Source organism: Embiotoca jacksoni, unplaced genomic scaffold, assembly GCF_022577435.1.
Source record: "Embiotoca jacksoni isolate LCO1_2020_lvr unplaced genomic scaffold, fEmbJac1.0.p SCAF_9, whole genome shotgun sequence".
Lineage (NCBI taxonomy): Eukaryota > Metazoa > Chordata > Actinopteri > Embiotocidae > Embiotoca > Embiotoca jacksoni.
In genome coordinates, this window is record NW_027185447.1 from 2,428,631 (window position 1) to 2,453,176 (window position 24,546).

At 44.4% G+C, this 24,546-nt stretch overlaps 1 protein-coding gene across 2 annotated transcripts; it reads left to right on the top strand.

Moving 5' to 3' along the window:
- The first annotated feature begins 1,354 nt into the window (after positions 1-1,354).
- epha2b (eph receptor A2 b) lies at positions 1,355-24,546 on the top strand. Of its 2 annotated transcripts, none has more exons than XM_069141030.1 (17): positions 1,355-1,477; positions 2,135-2,214; positions 3,857-4,505; positions 14,943-15,098; positions 15,459-15,818; positions 16,015-16,145; positions 16,300-16,468; positions 16,553-16,652; positions 17,297-17,352; positions 17,442-17,567; positions 18,263-18,460; positions 18,582-18,643; positions 19,301-19,510; positions 19,655-19,804; positions 19,895-20,088; positions 21,229-21,384; positions 22,733-24,546. In XM_069141030.1, exons 1-17 carry the CDS (start codon positions 1,393-1,395, stop codon positions 22,839-22,841), a joined length of 2,991 nt encoding a protein of 996 aa, XP_068997131.1. In that variant the 5' UTR covers positions 1,355-1,392; the 3' UTR covers positions 22,842-24,546. The 2 variants fall into 2 exon arrangements, with proteins under 2 accessions (XP_068997131.1, XP_068997133.1); XM_069141032.1 differs by having other exon boundaries at positions 18,263-18,448.

Below are 24,546 nucleotides of genomic sequence, written 5' to 3' on the forward strand. Positions count from 1 at the left end.
CAATTCTGGTATTCAGAGTTGCTATTATGCTGATATGAATACATCTCTCTCCGCCTGTCACAACGATTCCTCCTCTGTATGTGGGGATGCTCAGAACAAAGGCGCGTCATGTAAAGCGGATCCCGCTTCTTTTCCCTCCTCAGACCCATTCAACGTTGAAAATAAATCTAAATCAATATCTGCATGGAAATGATTGTGGTGCCCTGCAGGCAGCCAGGTAGGCAAACTGTAACCAGTGATATGGCACCTTAAAGTGCTCCCTGTAAACTCCACTTATTTTACATGCTATTGAGTTGATACTGGAAATTTGCTATTAAGACAAAATAGTGCAGATTAGAGCTCAAATCATTATTATTGAATTAATATAGCCAGTAATCTGTTCATTATTATTATTATTATTATTGTTATTATTATGAAAAAAAAAAATGGTAAACTGCCCATCCCACTTTCTCAATTTATCAATGACCTGATGTTTTCATAGTCTTTGGTTTCATCTTAGTGTCAGAAACTTCAGAAACTTTGACTAATGAATAATCATATTGTTTGCACAGATAAATTGGTGATAAAACAGAGGGAATAATTTACTGTCAGTCAACTAGTCCACTAATTATTTCAATGGAGGTGCAAATGATATATACACATAGTTTCACATCTTTAAATATTAATTTGATCAGTTACCATTTTTCTACCATAAGTCCCCTTGATGAATTATTTTATATATTCTCAGGGCTTTTGACATGTACCATAGGCATCAGGAAGCCAAAGAGAAGGTGTCTACTATACTTTACGAAATCAACATAATCATTTCTTGTTTGTTTCAACTGAGTAAAGAGCAAAGGACAAGAAAATAACCACAATATTTGCAGGCAATTTCGAAAAAGGTGAAAATAAAACCCACAGTTGTGATGATCACTATGAAGAGAAGCCCGCAGGTCAATCATTTACCACATGGTCTTGATAATATAAACTTCATCCTGCAGTTGTTTCATTTCCTTCCTCAGACATTTTTGGACAGTTTTACGTTAAAAAGTTTTTTCAATAATAACACACGACATGTTGAGTTTGTGCCTTCTCAATTTTTCGCAAAACTACAAAATGTCCAACAGTCCCTAAAGGTTTCAAAAGTTTCTCAGGCGGTACGATCCCCCCTCCACCCTCACCCCCTGAAAACACAAAACACACCGTGCACACACACTCAGCTACACGCGCGCACACACACACACACACACACACACGCACGCACACGCACGCACACACGCACACACATTCCAGCGGGCGGAGTCCGTGACGCGCAGGGCCGTTTGTGAATGAGCTGCTGAGCGCAGCGCTCACCTCTCAGAGAGTCGCAGCCAAGCCCAGGAGCGGAGAGACAGGAAGGAAAAAGTTTTCCAAATGGATTTCTTTGGTGGAATCAGACAGTTATTATTTTCATATGTACTCATTAACGGCATATTCATCACATTACAAACTAAAGAAGGTGAGTGTCTTTAAAAAAAAAAAAAAAATGTGTTCACATAAAATGTGTGTTTTGCTGAAGGGAGGAACGCGTGCCATGCGGGAAGCTCCTTGAAGGAACTTTGGAATCCAGGAAACATCCGTCTAACTTCTGTTGCAGTCATTTAGTATATAAAACTCGTATTTCCTGAAAACGCTTTGATGCATAAATTGTTTCTTTTGGAGTTTTAGATTTGATCATTAACTAACAGTTGAGTTGAGAGTGTTTCTGCATTTGCGCTCCTTCAAACTTTGTAACACTAGCAGGTGAATCCTGGAAATAGTTTGTTCATACGATTTTTGGATCTTTTTTCTTTGTGTATTTTCCCTTTTAATTGTATGTACTTTGTTATTTTATACCCATGATTTCAACATCCTGAAACTAAAGTATGTCAAACTTGTAAAACTACTTTTGCAGCAGCAATTTTGAACCTTTTGTTAAACTTAAAAACGTTGCTACTTTTATTCATTTAGATTAAACAGAACATTGTAACTCTCATTTCTAAACGTATTTTTGTTTGTGTTCCTATCAGTTTTTCTTTTAAGAAATGGAAGTCGGATGATTTCTTCCATTTCTTCCAAGTCTATTGAGTTTAAAGGTGTATTCTTTCTTACTGGCTTAATTCTCATGTCTCCACAGAGGTGCTTTTGGACATGAGGGCAACAGGAGGTGAACTGGGCTGGCTGACATGGCCCTTAGATCAGGGGGACAAGCCCGGGGTGAGTAACACTCTGGCTTCTCCTCCAGCTCCCATGTTTTCAATTGGAATTTGCCTTTGGAGAAATCAGGATGGAGAAAATGTGCATGAAGGGCCCAGCTGAGCTGAGAGCCTCCAGTGTAAAATATTTGACCATTTGACTTGTGTGGTTAGCTGTTGAGTGGGCCTTAAATATATATATGTGTCTGTCTGTGTGTGTGTGTGTGTGTGCGTGCGTGCGTGTGTGTGTAGGGTTTCTATAAAATGTGACAGCCTCATGGTTGCTTGGGTATGGATATGAGAAGGAGTTGTGGGAGTTGCCTCCAGAGCATGTCTGGGCTACACCAAAGCTCAGGCAGACAGAATAGTTGCTCGCTCTGAACTGGGAATACTTGTGGCTTTTTGTGGTTTCATGGCCTCAGCTCCAGAATTGTATGTTAGAGGGCAATTAACTTTTAAAGTTTGCAGCATGTGGTACCTCTTTTTTGGAGAGGAGGGTTTTTAGATGGGGCCTATCATGTCAGTGCTACCTTTCCCTTAAACCGGGGGAAAATGTCTGCATTTAGTGATGCGTCCAGAGAACACATTATTACACCCAAATGCTGTGGTTATCTCTCTGCCAGTGCACCAGAGACATGTGTGTCTTCCTCCATGTTGTGGTTTCAAAGTAATTGGCCAGTCAGGCTCATGCAAATTCACTGTAAATAGCCACATTTCATGTGCTGATGACTCAAAGACATGTGCAGGCGTGCTGCTCACAGTCAATCACCCAACTTTGTCAAAACAGTTTCACTCCCTAAATAATCCCTTCGATGGTTTTGTTTCACTGTTTTACTTTTTTAAGCTAATAAGCTTCAGGTGCTACCGTATCTTTTTTTTTTAAAGGTTTGTTGGAAATGTTTTTATTGTGCACTTTTTCTTATATAACTCCCATCACTTATGATAAAGAATATTTGAAGTTGTAAAGGACCCTTATAAAAAAAAAAAAAATTCTCCAGCTATTTAATGGAGGTGTTGGTTCTGTTGTTGTACATCAAGTTTAGACGTGGAACCACACGCTCGGCCAACAAAGCACATTCCTGTAATTAATAGCACAGTGGCTCCATGCAGAGAGAAAACCACAGCCTCTGCCCCCGTGGGGGCCAGTTGTTCCTCATGAGCCAAGGTTATGTTAAAACATGCTGTCACTTTTCTTTTTTCTCAAAAATATTTGTGGCAGCTTTTTAGTGTGCAAGCAGCAATGCTATTTGGGAAAGATGCCAACAGTAGCAGCAGCATTCGAAAAGACTGAATTGGAAATAATTTGGTATCTTTGCAATGTCAGAAATGCTTGCTAAGTCAAAGTCCTTGAGGTTTTCTATATTGTTATGCTGCTAAGGCTCATAAAGTCCACGTACCAGAAATGTGTTATTGCTGTGAAGGATAGTTAAAATATTCAGGTTGAGTAATTAGCGATGTGTAGAGCGTGGATTCCCCAACCCACAGACTGTTTTCGTTTCCAGGTTCAGATTACAGTTGCTGAACCCTCATGTGAAGTGCTCTGGTGCCCCTTTTACTTAGCCGTCCGTATAGTTTTGGCTCAGCCCAGCATGCTCAGGGGCTCCCAAGGGGTAAGTGTTGGTACCTCTAACCTTTTTGGATTGTGTGTTTCCATTTTTTTTTAGTGGGAGGTTGTACAGAGGACTCTGAACGGCTCTCAGTTCTACACCTACTCCGTCTGCAATGTTGGGGAACGTGAGCAGGACAACTGGCTGCGAACCACCTTCATCCAGCGCCGTCCGTCGGCCTCGCGGGTTTTTGTGGACCTTCACTTTATTGTACGCGACTGCAACTCATTCGATGGAGCCTCGTTAACTTGCAAGGAAACCTTCAACCTCTTCACGTCTGAGGCAGATGCAGATGTGGGCACGACCTTTCGCAAGGGCCAGTTCAAGAAGGTGGCCACCATCGCCCCTGACGAGATCACCAGCAAAAATGAAATGCGCATCAACAAAGAGACGCGAGTGGTGGAGAACCTGTCTAGAAAAGGGTTCTACTTGGCCTTTCAAGACATCGGAGCCTGTGTTGCTCTTCTCTCTGTCAGGGTCTACTACAAAACCTGCCCGGCCACGGTGAAGAGCCTCGCCCTGTTCCCCGAGACCGTGGCCGGAGGTGAGAACCAGGCGCTGAGGGAAGTAAGCGGGGTGTGCGTGGATAACGCCGTCAGTGAGGAGTTGCCTCGCATCCACTGCACTCTGGAGGGGGATTGGGCAGTACAAGTTGGACAGTGCCAGTGCAAACCCGGCTATGAAGAGGCTGAGGACTCGTGTCAAGGTAAGAGTACACTCCTGAATATTTGGTACTTGCGAAGGTCTTTCTTTCCTCCGGCACTCGAACTGGTCTGGGTGTAAACCAGGATACGATTCCCATAAGAGTGTGTTTTTAAAATGACTATTTACTTTTTATTCTAATTACCATCCGCTGTAAAACAGGCCTGTATGTGGATATTTATCATCGGTGTTATAATTGTCATTGTTCAGAGGAATTCTCCCCATGGCTAACATCAATGCGGTGCAATGGAAGGAATGCTTTAGACCTACTTGTGCATGTCCTGGCATCCTCCCTGACCTCAAACTGATACCTATAAAATCAGGACACGTGATGTTGCATTTCAGGTGGTTTCAAGTCGTACAGTTATATGGGAAGGTTTATTTGAGCAGTTTGATTGATAAGATAAATTAGGCACTGCGAATAGATTTAAATTTAAAAGTGCTCAGAGCTCTCATTCAAGTTGTAGCTGCTGCTTTTAAAAGCTAAGTAATTATGTTCATTTGTGATTTTTTTTTTTTTTATGTTTTATATAATGTTTTATTTTGGTCTTTAAACTTTAAAATGCTGTTCAGTGAATGTCTTGCTCAAACACTCTCATAACTTACAGCACGTTGCATCAGGTGACTTCCTGCTCTCTCATTATCATCAGTTCTCTTATCTCTGATATGAGTGGCTATGTGGTCTGACCATAACTTAGTCCTCATGGCTTTGTAGTTATGGCGTAGTTGTGTTTTAAGTCGTCTAAAGAAAGGCTTGTATTATTGTGGTAAGGCCCGTCAGAGTGACTGAAAGTGATCAAAAGCAGCGGGAGGCTACTGTACTGTGATGAATTTGCATCTTTAAGGCTGATGAGAGGAAAAGGGAGGAGGCTGCTGGGAGCCTCGCTGACTTGTGAGCAGGCATGTTGGCTGCATGTTGCCCTGTCTGTCTCCGCATCCATCTGTCACCCCCCCCCCCCCCCCCCCCCCCCCCCCTCTGTTTAAAACTTCAGCTTTTGGGGTCTGTGACTCCAGCAGTATATGTGAACATGCAACACAGACCGATATGGGAGGGCCTGTCGAGATCTGCTCAATGACGGAACGAATAAAAAACTTTCATCAGCCCCGAGTGCTGTTCCACCTTCACACTTTTGTTTGTACCAACACACTTATACAGGTATGAATACCCTTCATCACGCTCAACAACACCCACCTTGTACTGCAGTTGTAAATGCACATGTATTATAATAGATTGGCTTTCCCAGTTAGTTTCCCTCCCCTCGGTTACAGACCAATAAAAGTGCTGAAGTTTTCTGTCAGTACGCCAAGTAAGATGATTAGGGAGGAGGCAGAGGAGGAGGAGGAAGAAGGAATGAATGAGAAAGAAGTCATACAAAAGCGAGAGGTTGTGTTTAGAGGAGGGGTGTGATTTTATAACAGAGCAAGGTGAGGAGAGGAATGTAAAGGTAGGAGAACAATGAAGTACTGTGCTTCCCTGGGAGGCTGCTGGAGCCCACCTCCACGTCCTCCTCTCCCCCTTGGTTGGTACATTCCTGATCAGTTTGCTGAGGTGGAGCCTCCCTGCATTACTCCAGACCTGTGGAATTCCCAGGAGGGGAAGAGCAGCTCCGGGTCAAGCCCTCACATAAAAACAACCAAACAAAGAAAAACCCCCAGAAACTACCGGGATGAAGTCAAATGAGAGGTCGGAGATGTATGAGGGCAGTTGGAGATGAAGGTGGAAATGAATCACAGGGTTGTAGCGCGGGGGCCAAGATGAATGGTTTGCAGGGCTTTAAGTGGAATATCCTACAGACACACAGTTAATCATTCTCCCCACTTCTTTCCTGTATGGAGACAAACCACAAAACTTCAATTGTGGCGTTTTGTTTCTTACTTAGGTTGAAAGTTTCCATGTTCGGCGATGTGTTCACTCAATTTTACGACTCCCCGACCCCGCGGGACCTGTGAAACTAGAAATCTGTGACTTCATCTGGTTTTTGTCTCCGTCTCGTCATCAGCGCTCCCTGCCACGATATTTTTGGCTCAGACATCACTCGTCCGTCAAAGTGTATTTCTAGGATCTTTTTTTTTTCCTGTTGAGGTTTCTGTATGTGGCGTGTGGCGCTCTTCTCTCGCTGGCCGTCGGTGCTTGCACAGAATCAGACAAACAAACCCTGAAAGATAAAACACATCACCTCCTGCGGTGTCGAGACCAACCAACGTTTAGAGCCACAAATGTTAAATAAGTGGTTGTAAATGATATCGGTGAGGAGTCGAGAGGCACAAAATGGGCATTACAGATTCCTGTAAAGGAGAATTATGTCCAGCATTAATCATACAATGGATGAGAAATGGAGTTAAAACTGCTCTCAGGATTTACACATAATCACACTCCTCACAAGATTGATGAAGTCCCAATGAAGACTTTGTAAAGTACTTTTATTTTGACTATTTTTCGTTGTTATCTCTTCTTGTCTTTCCATATAAGTGCTACATCTATAAATATTTTGGGATTTTGCATGAAAAGCCTTAATGGAATAGTAAATTCAGTGGGATATTTCCACATTTATCAGTCCTTTAGCTCCCGCTTTTGTACGAATAAACCCTCTTTTTTTATTCCGGAAAAAAATTGTAATCTTTTTTCAATTAACTAGCTGGCTTTTAACCCCACCAGTTTCCACTAGTGACTCACTGTTGACACTGAAACACTTTTCCTCCGCTGCCCATCACGCCCTTCCTTACCCATAATCCTCCCTGGCACAACGCAACGGCATATCATGTGTCGCCCCTCGAAGGATCGCGGGCCGCCTTGGCCTGTCCTCGGGTTTGTGTTTAAGTGGCCCGGTCCACACCTCATCAGCCGCTCCAAAGCCTCAACAAATAGGACTTAATCCCACATTATGGTTTACACAAGGCTGAGTATAAAGAAAGGAGACGCAGTGTGGAATATTTGAACCGCCATGGGCAGATTTAGTGTCCTGATGGAACAACTGTCCACTGAGTTCCAGTAAAGTTATTACTCCGCTCGCCAAAGAGGTTCCAGTAAACTATTTTCTCTCTTCCCCTCCTTCCTTCCGTGTCTCCAAACTCATCCTCAGCTGATGTAACAAACAGTTGGTGACTAAGATGTAGTGTGACGGTATGCTGTGGTGAGTGATTTGTATGGGTAGTAATTGACTTGGGTGTGTTTGGGCTTTTTAAGTGAAGTAACTACTGGTTCTGCTTGCTCTTTTTGCCTTTGTGCAGTCTCTCTTTTGCCGTCCTCTACCTCTCTCCCCACATCCAGCCTGTCTCCGAAAAGTCTATTTTAGCTTAAATTTTCCACCTCTCATCTTGTATTTATTTGATATATCCTTATCTCAACACATATCCCATGATCATCTCTCAGCGCTCCGTGCAATTTACTCAAGAGGAACAGTCTTGCGCAAGCTGTCCCAAGTACAACAAACTGATAGACAAACAAAGCGTTTTTTCCTTTGTGTGTTGTGTTCATGTTGTCCGTGAAATCACAGGGCGACTGTTATTTTTGGCCGGTGTGCAGTTCATGAATATGACACCAGCGGAGTTCAAACATCCCGTTTCACATGGCCCTGATGGGACTATTTAGACTTTGTACGGTCCTCGTCTTGCTGCCTGATAAATACACGTCTTCACGACTGACTCGTAAAGATAAATAGAGGCCAAACCCTGAACAATGCTGCCAATCACAGAGTTTTTAGTGGAGAGGGAGAGAAAAACAAATGTTTCAGCTCACATAGTAGTTAGGGAATAAACATTTAGTGGAGGTGAAATTTAAACTGCAGCTCTCAGTTTTTGTTGATGAATTCTTATAATGGAAGTTAGGGTTTGCATTGCTGCTTGAAAATTCATCCTAAACAAACCCCGGAAATCTAATGTTTCATGGCCAATAAAATAGGATAGTCTTTAAATCTGCTTGTTCCTGGAGCCAAACTGCTTCATCATAATCGTCCTGTACCTTTTAAGACCAAAGTCTTGTGCAATTCCAGTTTATCTGATGGTCAGCCTACAAAGAGACGTGAACACAGCAACACTCCTCAAGATGTCAAGGATTTCATTTAGTTGGCTTAAGGTAGATTTCTCATAATGGAATCATCTCACTCCTGTAGGATAATCCCCACATTGAAATTTTCTGCTTCACCAAATTCCTTTGACTCTTGATCCCTGTAGCTGATCTCAGAAAAAAAAAAAAAAAAAAAAGTCACAGCCCAATCAGACTCGTGTAGATGCACAGGCTGGATATAAACTTTTTTCTTCCTTGGTTCTTCAAAAGGCACCGTGATTACTTTAAATTTGTGGGTTTCTCAGATCTCGTGCCAAAGTAGCATCTTCCCAGCGGGCTGAACTTGAGTGAGTTGGTTAGACAATGGGGAGACTCTGAAGACACTTTCAAGTGGTGTCATGCACCGTCTTGCTGGGTCTCATTTGTTGTGAACGGTGTGCTGACAATTGCTATGAACAAGATGACAGAAAATGTACCAAAGAGGAGATCAGATGAGCTCTATGACTCTGTAAATGCAGATTGCAACAAATCATACTATTGTGGTTTAAAAGGTGTGAGCAGTGTGATGGTTGAGCCTTGACAGAATACATAGAACCAACTCAGTATTAACTATTATATCAGATATGTTACCTTTTAAATGCACAATACTCTGTAATGACATTTTCTGTTCCAAATCACATACTTAAGTATTAACAATATTTTCATTGAATAAGTGCATTCACACTGACAAGTATGTAAACATGCAGTGAACTATTATTACCCGGATGGCGCACTCAAAATGGCGTAAGAAATTAGTGTGAAAAGCTGGACACTTTTCCACACTCAACGCTCGCCATCTTGGCTAAGTGGTGGAAAAGAAGGGACCATTGACTTAAAGTATTTTCAAACTGCTGCAGCTGTTGCAGAGCGCAGAACAAAACTGTTCATTTTTCACAAAGTACCACCACACTGCTGTTGGATGGCAGCCACCACTAGTTTTATTGAGAGCATTAAATAAAAAGGCAAGAAAACATGTTAATTTCTGGGTAAAATAATTAAAGCTGCAGATATTTTGGCAGGTGCTTCGCTTATTTCCAGTTAGTGCATAACAGCAGTGAGCGATTTTAGACAACACTACCCTGTCGAAATTCAACTATTACAAAAGTAAGTGTACTATGTCAGAGTATTATCTGTGAGGGAAGTACGCCATCTGGAACAAAGTAATTCTGTATTTGATGGGCAGTTTAACATTAACCAAGAATAGCGTAAGAATAGTGATGGCTGACAATGTACAGCCTGATATTGTAGCTCTTGGCACAAAATTAAGTTTAAAGTTGCATTGATTGATTGACTGACTGATTAATTTCTGATGATTTAACCACATATCAAATTACATATAACCTATGAAGTTGTTATGGCAAACTAGTTAATGGTAATATTAATTAATTTACACATCCAGTGCACACATGCGTTCATTCATATGCGGTTTTATTTCTGGTCACCTGATGAGCACAAGTCCCACATTCATTCTTCTTTCAGCTCTGATTTAGCCTCCACTGAAAATATCTGGTTTTCTAGGTGTCCAAATTCGGGCATCTATGTTCTGATGGTGTTGTTTCGGGTGGAGTTTTTGTCCTGGAAAACCAAAAACAATGAGGCTAAAAAAAGTTCTGTAGAGATGAGAACTGTTAAAATTTCATTTTTTTCATCACTTTATTTTATCTGTTCTTAATATATAAATATTTATTAGTGCAGCTTTAATCAGGTTTTTTCTTTCTCTTTGACCAAAATATGATAATTTTTTTTTTTTTATCAACCAATTACATGTTATTAGTTTCCATATGTCTGCCATTAGTGATATTACTGAGTGTTTTAGTGTGTGTTGGTGGTGTTGGGACATATTTCCTCTGTGTGACATTCCTGAAGCCCGCAGGCTGTGTGGATACATGTGTGTTGTGGTTGGGGAGTCCAGAGCAATGTGAAGCGCATTGTATTGTAGTGCTGGTGTGTGAGGTCAGCACTTTCCTTCCCCCATGTCAGTCAGTCAGCCCCCCCCCCCCCCCCCCCCCCCCCCCCCCCCCCACTGCTAACAGGATGGGCCCGCAGCGGAAACCGGAGGTCACCTAATCCCTCGGTGACTCCCCGACACGTTGGCTCAGGGCTTTCCATTGTCGGCCGACGCTGAGTGGCCTTGCTCAGCCGCTTTCCATTTTGTTTATTGGTGCATTTGGTCCCATTTTGGCCACTTCCCCTTTTCAGGAAGCAGACAGCCGTCTGCATCCAGTGCATAACCTGTTGTAGTAAACCAGTGTTGTGTTTGCCACCTCACTGTCTGCTTCTACACGCAACACGGCAAAACACGGCAAAAATGACCATGACTGGCTGAACTGAGGCCTCATGATGTGTCTCATCATGTCAGCCAGGATTGTTTTCATCCAAGTATCTGCTTCACTTCAGAACTTGTTGAGCGTGTTTTGTGCCTCTTTGACACACTTCTCCCTCCCTGATCCCTCCCTCCTGTCAGTGAATGTGAGTGGACAGAGGGAGTGAGAGGAGAAAGGGGGATCAGGGAATTTATTGTGTTTGTTAACAACCCCAGATGAAAGCCTGAGTGCAATTGTAAAACAGATGTAATGCCCTTACAGCTGCTCCATTGGTCAGCTAATCCTTTTGACTAATGCCCCCCCACCTCCAAGCCCACGCACATGCACACACTTTCCATCAGCTCCTACACCTTTACTGCCCTCTGCTCTCCCTTCCCTCCTCCCCCACCTCGGTGACCCCTGGCTCACGTTACCGGCTCACCTCCCCCATCAGAGAGCCCCATTGTTCCACCTCAACCCCGAAATGCTAATGACATGTTGTCACCCTGCATACAAACAAAATGACATGACATATTGCAATTACAGATTTTTTTTTTTCAACGCGGGGCTGAAGAGAGGGGGGATGGGGAGTGCAATAAATGAGGCTACAGACAAAGCTTGCATCCAGATATCTTTTGAGGATCTTATAAAGATCTCGACATTGTATTTATTTCTTGGTTGGTTTTATTTTTCCAAGCTGTTTTTTTGTTTTGTTTTTTGTTCGCTGGCCGTACTTCTGAATTTAACCTTTCTCCCTCTTCCTCCTCCTCACTGCGAGCATGTGTTTGTTTTACTTGGCCACTGACTCCCTGTAAGCCATGCACAGTTTAACTCACAACTACCCCGAGGCAGACATGACCTTTCTGCCTTTTAAGAGCCCAGTGCCAGACTTCATTGTCGGAGAGGGGGGTGGGGGGTGGGCCCTCTACCATATATACCTCCTCAGGTCCTGGAGGGCGATTTGTGCTGTCAAGCCACCATGTTACCCATTCATCCATCTATCCGACCGTGCATTCATCACTGTCGCCATCTCATCCATCTTAACTTCTGCCGACAAACCGGGGGGGGGCGGAGGGGCCCTCGGCGGCTCCCACTCCAGAGCCACTCGGGCTCCCAGAATGTACCAGGGCCCTGCACTCAGTCTCAATAAACAAACACGGAGCCACTCAAGGCGCACGGGGCCTCTCGAATGACAAATAGTTCCTTGCTTTGTAGCGAGAGGGAGGGAAGAAATGGCCAGTCTACGTTTTGAGTCAGAACAGGCTGAGAGACATTTGTTTATGAGAGCATACATCTCAGGAAACCCCCCAGTTGCTCCGGGCCCATGGTCATGTTGGGTCAACACATTTTGGCTTCCTTTTTGGTTATTATTCTGTCTCAGGACTCTGGTCGCCTGGACGCTTGTTCTTCTCCTGGTCACGCTCCTCTCTGCCTCCATGCTTTGATTGGCTGCTTTAGGAAGGAAGGCTGCGTCAGCCTCATACTTCCTGCTTCCTGTTGTGTCCAGTAACAATCCAACCCCCCACCCACCCGTTCCCTCTTCCACCTTCTCCATGGAACCAGGAAGTTTCCTTTCACCGGACTTTTCTCTGTTGTCTAGGAATCCCCTCGTTAAATACCTCAGCAGAGAGTCATCCAGTTTCATTTACTATCATTGTGGCTCATATGTTTGAGAAACTCCTTCACCTTTATAGAGGAGAGCTGGGCTGAAACTGAAGCTGCAGCGAAGGCGCTTCGCTCCAGGCCTCCTGTTGGGTGGTGTGCACTGGAATGCATCTTGATTATAGAGGCGACTCGCAGTGTAAGGCCATCATCTCCGCAGGCCTGACCATGATGCATCGCAGCCGGCACTGTAACGCCAAAAAGAGGCGAGTCCTCCTCTATTCAGTTGCCATGTGGCATTTTGGCTATTCCCATCTGCAATGCCTCTGTGTGTGTGTGTGTGTGTTTTCTCTTTCAGCACTTGAATGGCATGGCATTCTCCCTGCCTGCTGGTCAGTGCTGAATAGCAATGTTAATGGGTTAGCTGGGAGCCTTTTTAGTAACGACTGGGAGGAGAGAAAGGAGGGGAGGAAGGAATTTGGGGATTACGAGGAGGAGAGGTAGGGTTATGAATCGGAGTTTGAGGCAGCAGCTGTTCCCCCTACTCAATGCAGGAGTTCACCCTGGCCTGTCCTCCTTTCTTTCTTCCCTCCTTTCTTCAGTCCTCAGCAGGATACAGTATTCCTCTCTTTCTGGTTTGCACCTTCTGTTCCTTCGTACCACCTCCTGCCTCATTTGCGTTAATGAGTAGCAGTGGCTGTTGGTGAAACAGCTGGCCGGGACAGAAAGGAGATGCTGTCTTGAAGGGGAGGATTGAGTAACACGCGAGCCCATTGGAGAAACATTCTTCTCATGCTGAATGTTTTTCTTTACACCGGCGTTGTCGTGCTCTTCAGTTAAAACGCACCTCTTCACTGCAGCTCTGCTCCGAACTCTGTGAACTGCGGTGACAGAAAAAGCCCTGCGGAGTTGAAGTGAGACTTACGGTCGAACGAGTAAATCCCCCTGATATGACTTAAATGCAGCCCAAACCATGTGCTTTTCTGTATTGTGTGTGTGTGTGTGTGTGGTCACTTGTGTGGCTTCCAATTGAACTTCATTCATGTGGACCGCAGTGGAAGGCAACCATAAAGAAAGACAGTATCTCTTGAGTGAATCTGATCTTGTCTTTGTCCTTGGCTCTGCTTTTCAACTGGCCTCTGTTGGAAACTGGCGTCCAAACTGTGTGTTGTTCCTTTGACTTAATGTTTCATTGCGTCTCCCCAACCAGTGCTTTAATCTCTTGTTCTGCATGCCTCATTTCTATTGGCCATCACGTCCTCTTTCTACACCGACTGATCTCTGATTTGTCACAGTCTTCTTGTCTCACTCATGTCTCTTCTCCCCTGTCCTCTTTTGGCCTGCAGGTTGGCTCTCATTTGCATTGTCAACATCTTATGACATCTGTCATAGTTGTTTTTTTTAAAGGAAGGAGTGTGTGTGTATGTATAAATATATGTGTATGTGTGGATGTATGTGCGTATCTGAATTGATTTAGCAGAGGGACATGAACAGGTGACAGGCAGTGGACATAATCCCCCTTCTGATGTCAGATTTACCCATGTATCCACAAGTGTGCTTTGCATACATATATGTGTATTTTGTGCATACATGTGGGTGGGTGTGCATGTGTGCAGTGCATACAGGAACGTGTGTGTGTGTGTGTGTGTGTGTGCGCGTGCGTGACGGTGTGAGGACACGAGCAGCAGCAGCCGTTGGAATGCTCCTGCAGAGTTAAAGGGGTGCCGTCTCATATTCACTCTCTTTTATGGCTCGCACTCTCAAAAATTTCACACCGTATTAAGTTCATATTTCACCACCGCTACGCACAGCTGGACCCTCTACCTGCATTTCTTCAGTCCGAGTTAGACGTGTGAAATTAGGTGTCATCTTATCGAGGCGATACAGTTTCAAAGGTCTATGAAGGAAAAAATATAATAGAGTGTTGAGTGCAAACGGATGCTGCTTCTTGGTGCTTTGCTGATTTTAGTTGCCTCTATTTCTCACAGCTTTGAAAACTGACTTAGAGTCGTGGAATGTGGGATAACTGGTTGTGTTTGTTGAGAGGGAGCCGGTAAGAAAGCAGCAGCAGCAGCAGCAGCAGCAGCAGCAGCAGCAGAGGGGGGGTTGGTGGTTGAAAAAGTAAAGAGTAGGAGTGCCGGCGAAGCAGAGAGTCTGCGTTTATGTTTCGGGGCTGGGCTCATGTGTCCACTCTTACTGGAGTGGACAGAGTTTTAATGAGCAGAGTCAACACTGTGCTGGGTCTTCACTTTGTTTTCCCTCCCATATGTCTGTCACTCGCCCACATGTGACCTTTAGCCTTGACACAATAACACGTCCATTCAGCCTGGCTGTGTTCCTCGCACGATGGAAAAGTTCACAGCATTGACTGATCTTTCAAAGACGCTTCAGTGATCTGGAGGAACTGGCTTTGCGCTCTGTCACGTCGGATGTGGCCTGAAGTTACTATTGTCCTTGTTTGACTGCTCATGCGAATGTCTTTTTGTGTTGGCAGAGTGTCAGTTGGGCTTCTTCAAAGCTGCAGTATCCGGTGGCAAGTGTGAGCCGTGTCCTGCCAACACCCAGAGGCTCGACTCCGGAGCTTTGTTTTGTCCCTGCATGGATGGCTTCTACCGGGCCCCAAATGACCCCCCGACCGGACCCTGCTCAGGTGAGAACTATGCAGTAAGAACATTTTAAAATGTTAGCTGACAATGAGCCACACATGAGAATCCTAGTTTGTACTCAACACAGAGACATTTTGAAAGTGACTGGTTGAATAGTAAAGATGTGCGTTTTTTTTTTTCCTGCATACTTTAGGGTGTGGCTTTAAGTGCCATGTTTTCTGACTTCCTAATTGAGGTGCGAGTTTGAATCTGTAAGATGCATTTTTCATAATCAGAAACATTTAGGACTTCCTTTACAGAGCAGCACTCTTTTTCTTTTCTTTTTTCTATCATGTCAGCAAAAGATTCTGTGGTTCTCCTCTTCCTTGTTTCTGTCTCACATTCTCCTGTTACATGTTCGTCAGGCCTCCCCTCCGCCCCGCGAGATCTTGTGGCCACCACCACCCAGCTCTCTGCCGGAAAACTCCTCCTCTCCTGGAGCCCACCCGAAGACACCGGCGGTCGAACCGACATCACCTACAGCGTTGAATGCCAGCGCTGCGAGGGCACCGTGTGCCAACCCTGTGGAGAGAAAGTCCGCTACGAGCCGGCCAACGCGGGGCTGACCGACACCAAGGTGTCAGTGAGCGAGCTGGACGCTCACCTCAACTACACCTTCACCGTGGAGGCTCAGAGCGGTGTGTCGCTGTTTGCCAGTCAGGCGATGCCCCGGGCTGCGAGGCCACCAACCACCAGCGCTCTGACTACGTCTCTGCACTACACAGGTGAGCACGGCTGAGATGAGGCGGTGGTGTGATGCTCTCTGTGCTGCAGTAATGACAGATGCTATCTCCAGTCGTGCAGGACGGAGATGAACTGCCAGATGTCATCACAAGAGCGGATCCACGCTTTTTTCATATTTTTTGGAGGTTTTCGCATCACAAAAAAAATCCTCAAGTATTTTCTCCTCTGGGTCCTCAGATCCCCCCAAAATCACCACCATGCGACTGGTTGACAGGTCCCCCACCAGCTTGTCCCTTTACTGGGACGTATCTCCTCGACCACGGGTCCAACTCCGGCCCATCCGCTATGAACTGACCTACCGCAAGAAGGTGTGCTACTCTTGTTCATCCTCCTGCAATGTATTGAAATGAAAAGGTTCTTCTCATGTGTTCTCTTAGATTTAAACAAAACAAGTCTCTATTACCAGCAGTGACACTGGTTCTTTTGATTGAATTTCATGAGCTCCCTTCTTCTGCCTCCCAGGATGATAACCTGGACATGACCACCTACATCGTGCTCATACTCGAGAAGAACTCTATCCAGATCCCCGATCTGGACCCAGGTACGGCCTACCTGTTCAGGGTGCAGGCCCTCAGCAGTGACGGCAGCCACGGAGGCTCCAGCATGGAGGAGCAGTTTGAGACCTTGTCCGGTACGGAGGAGAACCACTGCAGAAAAAGTTTCACCAGGTTTAATTCATGAATGGGATTTCTCACCCTTTCTTTTTCTTTTCCAGGACCCCTCACTCATAACCACACTGCAGTCATCTTCAGCGCGGCAGTCGGAGGCGCAGTCATGCTGTTCATAGTGATCGTGGTCCTGTTCCTGCGCAGACGGTCAGTGAGCTCTGCCGCCTCTCTTCTGTTAATCAGCCTCCTTCACCGGCTTCCTCTCTCATTCTTCTGCCTTTCCTTTGTGGGGCCTCCAAATGGCCTTTACATTCACTCTCTCCTCACCTCTCTTTTTCTCTCTTCCTTCAGCCAACTTTCTCTTTATCTGGATCTGTGTCCCAGCACTCACTAGGGAGGAATTTGCGTTGAATGTGCCTTGTCATTGCTCAATGGTTGTATTCTAGTGAGTATTGGGGCCTTTGAAAGGAAATTAGTCCAGAGTGGGACATTGTTGGCGATAAGAGGCGCTTGGTTCTTTCTGTATTGGGCCGCAGGTACTTTGTAAAGGTGGCCTGGGTCTGTACTGTAGCAGATTGTAGCCCGGCTGTCCCACCACCCTCCCGCCTGCTCGTCTGTCTTTCAGCCTATAAATCTGCTTGGCAAACACAGTTTATCGCCAGCCTGTATCAAAGGGCCGCTTCTCTCTGAATGGATGCATTTGCAGCAGTGTTAGGATCCTTTTGAAAGCCTCAGAACATCTAGAGAAATGCTTACAATGGTTGCTATGTGCTATTGATATTAAAGCAGGCAAATGGTAGACACACAAGTCCATTTGTTGGTTGAAAGATGGGTTTTATCTTTTAATTCAGGAAGAGAAACTCTCACACCAGACAAGGACCAGAGGACACCTACTTCTCCAGCCCAGGTAGGAAAAATCTCTCTGATCTCTCTGTCTCGCTTTATTCAATTTATTTATTTCTCAACGTACAACAATTTTCTCTCTTTGGCTCACAGAGCAACTGAAGCCTCTGAAGACCTACGTGGATCCACACACATACGAGGACCCCAATGTAGCCGTCCTGAAGTTTGCCACTGAAATCCACCCCAGCCACATAACCAAACAGAAGGTCATTGGAGCTGGTGAGTGACAACCCCGCTGAGACAATCTACTGTGGGGCCTTAGCTCGGAGATGTTGAAAGATTTTTACAATCCCCCAGATTTGCTGTTTATATTGTGTGTTTTCCACAGTTTAGCAGCTGACTGACAGCGGTTACTTTAGTGAGATTAACATCTATCTGGCTCAGTACTCACACACAACAAGTTGAGACATTTTGTTGTGGGGCAACTCTTGGCAGCGGGATCCACGTGTTTTGGCTCAGGTTGATGTAAGCGATCGCACAAAAGAAAGTATTGCTGAATTAGAGTTTTGGACAGATGTCAGAACACCTTCCTTAGCACTGCCCAGATTTTTCATTAATGGTACATTTATTGGTGTGCAACCACGTTAACCCTTTGAACCAACATCATTTTCCAACCCCCCATTTCCCACGACCATGCGACCCCCCTTTTCTCTTCATGTGACAGCTGATTCCCAGGCTCCCACACCACAGGCCATCCACCAATTAAACAGAGGAGACTTGCTCTCTCTCAACACCCAGCCAGAACACACCTCTGTGAGAGAGCCTCAGGCAAAACAGCCCCGGAGACTTCCTTATTTTTACTGCGTTGCAAAGCCAACCTCTGCAGCTAGAAACTTAAGAAGACGTATCAAATGCACATTCGTTTCGTATGTGTTTTCCGAATCAGCGGCCCCAATGATGTTGTTTTCCTGCAGGGGAGTTCGGTGAGGTGTACCGGGGTATTCTGAAGGTGCCTGGGAGGAAGGAGGTGGCGGTGGCTATCAAAACATTGAAGCCCGGCTACATAGAAAAACAGAGGCAGGATTTTCTGAGCGAGGCCTCCATCATGGGCCAGTTCTCCCACCAGAACATCATTCGTCTGGAGGGGGTGGTCACCAAATGTAAGGATTTCTGTGAGTTTACCGCCTTTTTCTTTTTTTCCCTCAAAAATACTTATCCCTTAACTGATATGTTCGTACCTATTTTGGGCCAGTTCGGACTCATCATTTGCTCTCTTTTTGTGTCTTTGTGCAGTTAAACATGCAATGATCGTCACTGAATACATGGAGAACGGAGCACTGGACAGGTACCTCAGGGTAAGTTTACCACATACCATGTGTGCTGATGGAAATGTCTCCGTCACTACTTTGACACTTAAACGTTCAGTGTTTTTATCATTCAAATATTGTATTTGTACCAATAAAATGTATTTACATTGATAGTAAAGCCTGACCGATACTACATTTTTGGAGGTGATGCCGATGTTAGGAAGTAAAAAAAAAAAATGATATCGATATATCAACTGAAATGTGGCTATCAAACACTTTGGACAAAATTATGCAATGGAGACAGGATATTTTACAGTTAAATGATAAGCCTTATTGTCCAATATGACATCACTGCACTGAAACAGTGAACTTCACTGGGAATGTAATAATTATAAATAACAAAAAAATAATATAAACACAAATAGAACAATTTCTAAATGACCCTAAGCATCTTTTTCTGCATTATATTCTGTACATGTATGCCAATGCCAATATATATGATCGGCCAATATCAGCCCCTAAACCAGCCAACCAATAAATTGGTGGATCTCTAATTGATAGGGCTTGGTGATATCCTTTAAAACATTTTGTAAAATCCTAAAAAGTCAATTTTTGTTTGATTATTCTGTGGTATATTCTCTCTCAGTTTACTAAATACTTGGTCACAAAACTAAAAAAAGATCTCCACTTCTTTTCTCACATCAGGACCACGATGGTGAGTTCTCCTCCTTCCAGCTGGTTGGCATGCTGCGTGGCATCGCTGCAGGCATGAAGTACCTCTCTGACATGAGCTACGTCCACCGCGACCTGGCTGCCCGAAACATCCTGGTCAACAACACCCTGGAGTGTAAAGTGTCGGATTTCGGCCTGTCCCGAGTGCTGGAGGACGACCCCGAGGGGACGTACACCACAAGTGTGAGTAGATACGGGCCTTATTGAGAGCTTCAGGCAACAAGACTCACCTCAGTCACACCAAGAGCGACGAGCAGCCGGGTGTTTCGAGGCTTCACTGTGGATCTTTACTGCTATTCATCTCTCTGTCTCGATCTGTTTTTACAGGGAGGTAAGATCCCCATTCGCTGGACGGCTCCAGAGGCGATAGCATACAGGAAGTTTACTTCGGCGAGTGATGTGTGGAGTTTTGGCATCGTCATGTGGGAGGTCATGGCTTTTGGAGAAAGACCTTACTGGGACATGAGTAACCACGAGGTAAGATTCTCATGTTAAAAGATATATTTAGAAATCACCACAGGTTTGATTAATAAAGATCTAATGAGTCCTCTGATAAACCACTTGCAGGTGATGAAGGCCATCAACGAGGCTTTCAGGCTGCCGGCCCCGATGGACTGTCCCTCAGCCGTTTACCAGCTCATGCTGCAGTGCTGGCTCCAGGACCGCTCCAAGAGGCCACGCTTCGGAGACATTGTCAGCCTGCTGGACAAGCTGCTGCGGAGCCCAGACTCCCTGAAGACCATCGCAGACTTTGACCCACGGTAAGATTTATTTACGTACCAGGCGAAGGGCTGTTAATATGCGTATTTTTCTAGCTTAGAGCTAACAGTAGCTGCCACGATCGGCAGCCTGTTCTTGGAAGCAAAACTGTAACCCAAATCTTTGAAATACAACTAATATAAATTCTATTTTTAGTCTCACTTCTGTTAGCTCCCCCTGGGCTCTTGCAGTTTCCCTTGTGGTTGATGTTATCTATGTCCTGTATGAAGCCTGAAACTGTGATAACAAGCAATCAAAGTCATTTCTAAGAAGAGGAACTTCTTAAAGAACCAGAGCTGTAGTCTTAGATTCAAGTCAGGCTTAAGTCGCACAATGAACGTGACTGCTGTGAGACTTGCATATGAGGATCTAGAAACTTGATTTAAAATTTTACAGATTAAACATTCAAGTCTTTTCATGCAAAAATTCTGCAGGAAAGCAAACAGCATACGACAAGGTCACCAAGAACAACTCCAACATGAAAATGAGTGAGATTGCTTTTGGAAATTCAGGACCTGCTCTCCATAGGTTGAAGCTTGTCTTTAGACTGAAGGCTTTTACTATTTTTGTCTCTTTAAGACAGTTGAGAGTAGAGAGAGAGAGACGAGAAACAAGGGGAAACGTCTCATTTGACTTGACATTCAACTTGGACTTGGCCAACTGACCAAAGACTTAAATTGGTCCGGCTTCAAAACACTTAAACAGCTCCTGGAGCAGCTTGCCATTAAGTTTAATTTTAGGAATCGCAGGATGTTTAGGGACTAGACTGGAGAAAAAAAGGGGGAATAGCTTTAAGATGTTCTACTGAAAACATTATGGGACACACTGACACCATGCCTGCCGGGCTAATGTAAGACATGTTTGTGCACTTCTGTCAGCGAGGAACACTAAAGCTATTTTAGTATATGATTATTTGCATGAATGCATAGTTTCCCTTTTGTTAGTGAGCATTAAAGCCAGAAACAGTGAGAAAGGACAAAAGGCTGTGGTGCTCGTATCTAAATCGTCTCTCGCTCCGACTCCCCCGACTGGTTTTTATCACCAATTGGTTTCCTGCACAGTAATTACAGTCCTCCGTCATCCGCCTATGTTGTGGGAAAGCCTGCTGATTGTTATCATTTGGATCTACTTTCCTCTGCTAGCATATCCATCCGCCTGCCCAGCACCAGTGGCTCTGATGGCTCTCCCTTCAGGTCGGTGTCTGAATGGCTGGAGTCCATCAAGATGAGCCAATACAGCGAGAACTTCACCTGCGCCGGGGTCGTCACCATGGACCAGGTCCTGCAGATGAAGAACGAGTAAGTGGGACATCTTTCAGTGACACCACATTAAAACTGTATTTATTTTATTTGCTTGCATGTTGTTGGGAAAGAAGAGGAAAATGTTGTTGTCAAATTATGTGGTGAATTAAAACAACATATATTGCAGTAGGATGTTTTTTGTCTGAGATGAAGTCTGTGATGGATTCCCTCTGGTGTTTGTTTGCTTATAAATGTGACTTTTTAACAGCCAGCTGAATAGTTTGCACACAATATAATCTCTGACCTCAGTTACAACTTGAGAAATGTTTGAGATGGAAAATATAATGAAGGGAAGGAGAAGGAGTGGGCTCATTTGTGGTGGGCCGGCGGTGGTGGCTTGTGGTTGCTGCAGTTCTTATTCTTCTTTCCGCCATCCCTCCCTGCACCCACACACTCGAGCTGCCCCGAGCAGCACTTTTGCTTGAGCCCCGAAAACTGCCAGTTTTGCCCTGTTTTGGGGCAAAAATGCCTTTTGTGGCTTCTTCGACATTAAAGGAGGGGGAAAAAAAGGAGGAGAGAATAGCTTGTAGAGCAGAAGATAAAGGAGCGTGATTTGAAGCCCCATTTGTACTTCAAAGATTGAAGAGGTGTGCTCGGATCACCCCTGAATCTATCACAAGGTAGATTAAGGCAATTAGATCTTCCCAGATGTGGAGGAGGGGCAATTTAATGAAATGAACTCAACCTGGTTAGTGAAGCACATAATGTAAGGTTGCTCTGGGGCAATAACGGGGGCCACAGCATTTTCTAACCACATGACCAGCTTGAAAGAAGCCCCGCCCCCTTCTGCCATGTCTGTCGGTATGTCTTGATCTTGGGAAGATGGGCAGACTGTAAAGCCGAAACGAACCCGTTTGAAGTGTTTGTCATACAGTATGGTGTGATTTCATGGCCCCATGTTTCCATCGCGGGGCATCTGGTAGCACTCTTGGAAAGCCAGCAATTATTTACGAGCCACCCTCTGCTCGCCAGACAAGTGATTCATGGTCAACAGGGACAATCCTCGTTAAGTAATTAAGGCTGTGATTAAGGCTTTGACTTGGGGCTGGTGTGTTGCAGGGCTTTTGCAGGTTTGCATCATGAGCCTCCAGCAGTACCCTTTAATGTTGAAGATAATTTGAAACCTTGGCAGATTACGGACTTGGATGTCACCCCACCTACAGCAGAACTGATCCAACTTGAATAGATTCAGCTCCAGGCTGGTATTTCATCACGTTGGAATGAGTTGATGATTATTTCAAGGCTTGAGCGGCAGGAAGGATGTGTGTGAACAGTGTTGGAACGGGGCCAGAGTGTAAATCCATGCGCAGCTTTTCTTATATGCCGTCATCTCTCTCTTCTGCAGGGACATTAAAAACATCGGGGTGAGGCTGCCAGGCCATTTGAAAAGAATCGCCTACAGCATCTTGGGGTTAAAGGACCAGACCAGCACCCTGAGTGTGTTTGCAGTGTGATCCTCACAATGAAGGGAGTTAAGATCGGGCGCTGCAGCAGGCGGCCCTTTGAACTTTAAGCTGAGCTGGAGCAACACTGCAGGGACGGCTTTGGATCAACAGAACCGAGAGAACCGTGCCATCCTGTCGGGCCGACTGTACATTTTCGATTTCTTCACCTTATCCACAGGGAATGGAGCAAATACACAACAGTAGACGTAACGAGTAGACTCTGTATATTCAAATATCTATTTTTATTATCCATGTCTTCTGTACAGATACATTTTATTGCTCATGCATTTAGTTTTTATTTTTACATTATCCATTCCGACTTCATAACAATCAATCAACTTGTGGGAGTGGCTTCAGCTTTACAAAACAGCACCCTGAGCTTGTTGCATTGCACAAACAAGGGAAGCACAGTTAAGTGTGATAAAATGGGAGCAGTGGAGTCCAGTTTGTGGTCGGCACTGATTTAACCGAATCTCCCTTTAATTGGCACTTTGCTCCATTTCCTGTTCGACCAATGAGGACGGAGCGCGGAGAGGCTTGAGCTGGCCCAGCGTTAAAGAGACGGTGCTGCTGACGGACCTGGTGCTGTTACCGCCGTCCTGATGGCTCTGTGCAGAAAATTAAGCTAAGTGATGTTTCTAAGAGAGGACATATATGAGGTACTCTTTGTGTACAGATTCACTTTTTATTTTTCTCTTATATTGTGTGTGTTTGGGCAGTTACCAAAAACATTGGGAAAAATAACTTTATAATGTAGCACTTGGATCAAGAACAAGGTAATCTTGGTTTGTCGCTGAATTGCAAGAGAAAAAAAAAGGGCAATTACACTCAAAATCCTGACCTAAATGAAATTGTGTCAACGTGACAAATAGTGTAAATGAAATGAGAATGCAGTTCACGTGTTAGTAGAGTGCCGGCAATGAAGAGGGAAAATGCACATAAAAAGAAAAAGACACACAAAAAAAAAATGTTGTGGTTGAGATGATTTCATGCTTGATAACAGTTGGGTTTGCAATTTCAGTGTCTCATTTAGTTTTGTAAAAGCTTTCCAAATATTCATTCGTATTCCTGTCATTTGTCTGAGTAACATGTTGATGGGATGAAGCTTAACGTTCTGATGGCGCCTGACTCATTCCAGACATTTAAAGACATTTTAAAGTGCCTCTTTGTGGAAGATTAGGGAGAGCTGGCTTCTGTCTGTATAAATGAAGCTTCTCTCCAGTGTAGTGACTAGTGTATAGAGGACAGTGTCCCCCAGTGCTCTTAATTGATGACTGCAAATCATTGTGTTACTGATGTACACCTTCCTTTACTTGAATTTTGACTGTATTTTCAAATGTATGATTCTGTTGTAGCAGATAGACCCATCTTTGGAAAAGGGATTTTTTTGTTTTGTTATTACTCTGGTTTATTGGTTGCAGTTAAAAAATTTTATGATTTCACCATGTACCATATTGCCAAACTGATTATTTTTCTAAGTTCCCATCTCTTTCCAAAGTCTCCTACTTTTGCTGCCTTTCTAACCATTTTGTTCCTTCGTCAAAGAGCAAACTCCTTCCTGTGCAAATTCCTTCCTTTTTGCCTGTTGTTTTATACTGTATTTAATAGTCTATTTATTTTTAACTTTTATTTATTTATCTTAATAAACACTGAGCTGGGTTTATAATTGGAGGTTGCTCTCTCATTCTCAATAATAAAGAAATGCTCTAATGTC

Excerpts from the sequence above, each read along its gene's own strand:
- epha2b (XM_069141030.1), top strand. The coding sequence starts at position 1,393 with ATGGATTTCTTTGGTGGAATCAGACAGTTATTATTTTCATATGTACTC. Across the intron at positions 15,819-16,014 it reads TACGTCTCTGCACTACACAG|ATCCCCCCAAAATCACCACC; the intron begins GTGAGCACGGCT and ends CTGGGTCCTCAG. Across the intron at positions 18,461-18,581 it reads CACCAAATGTAAGGATTTCT|TTAAACATGCAATGATCGTC; the intron begins GTGAGTTTACCG and ends GTCTTTGTGCAG.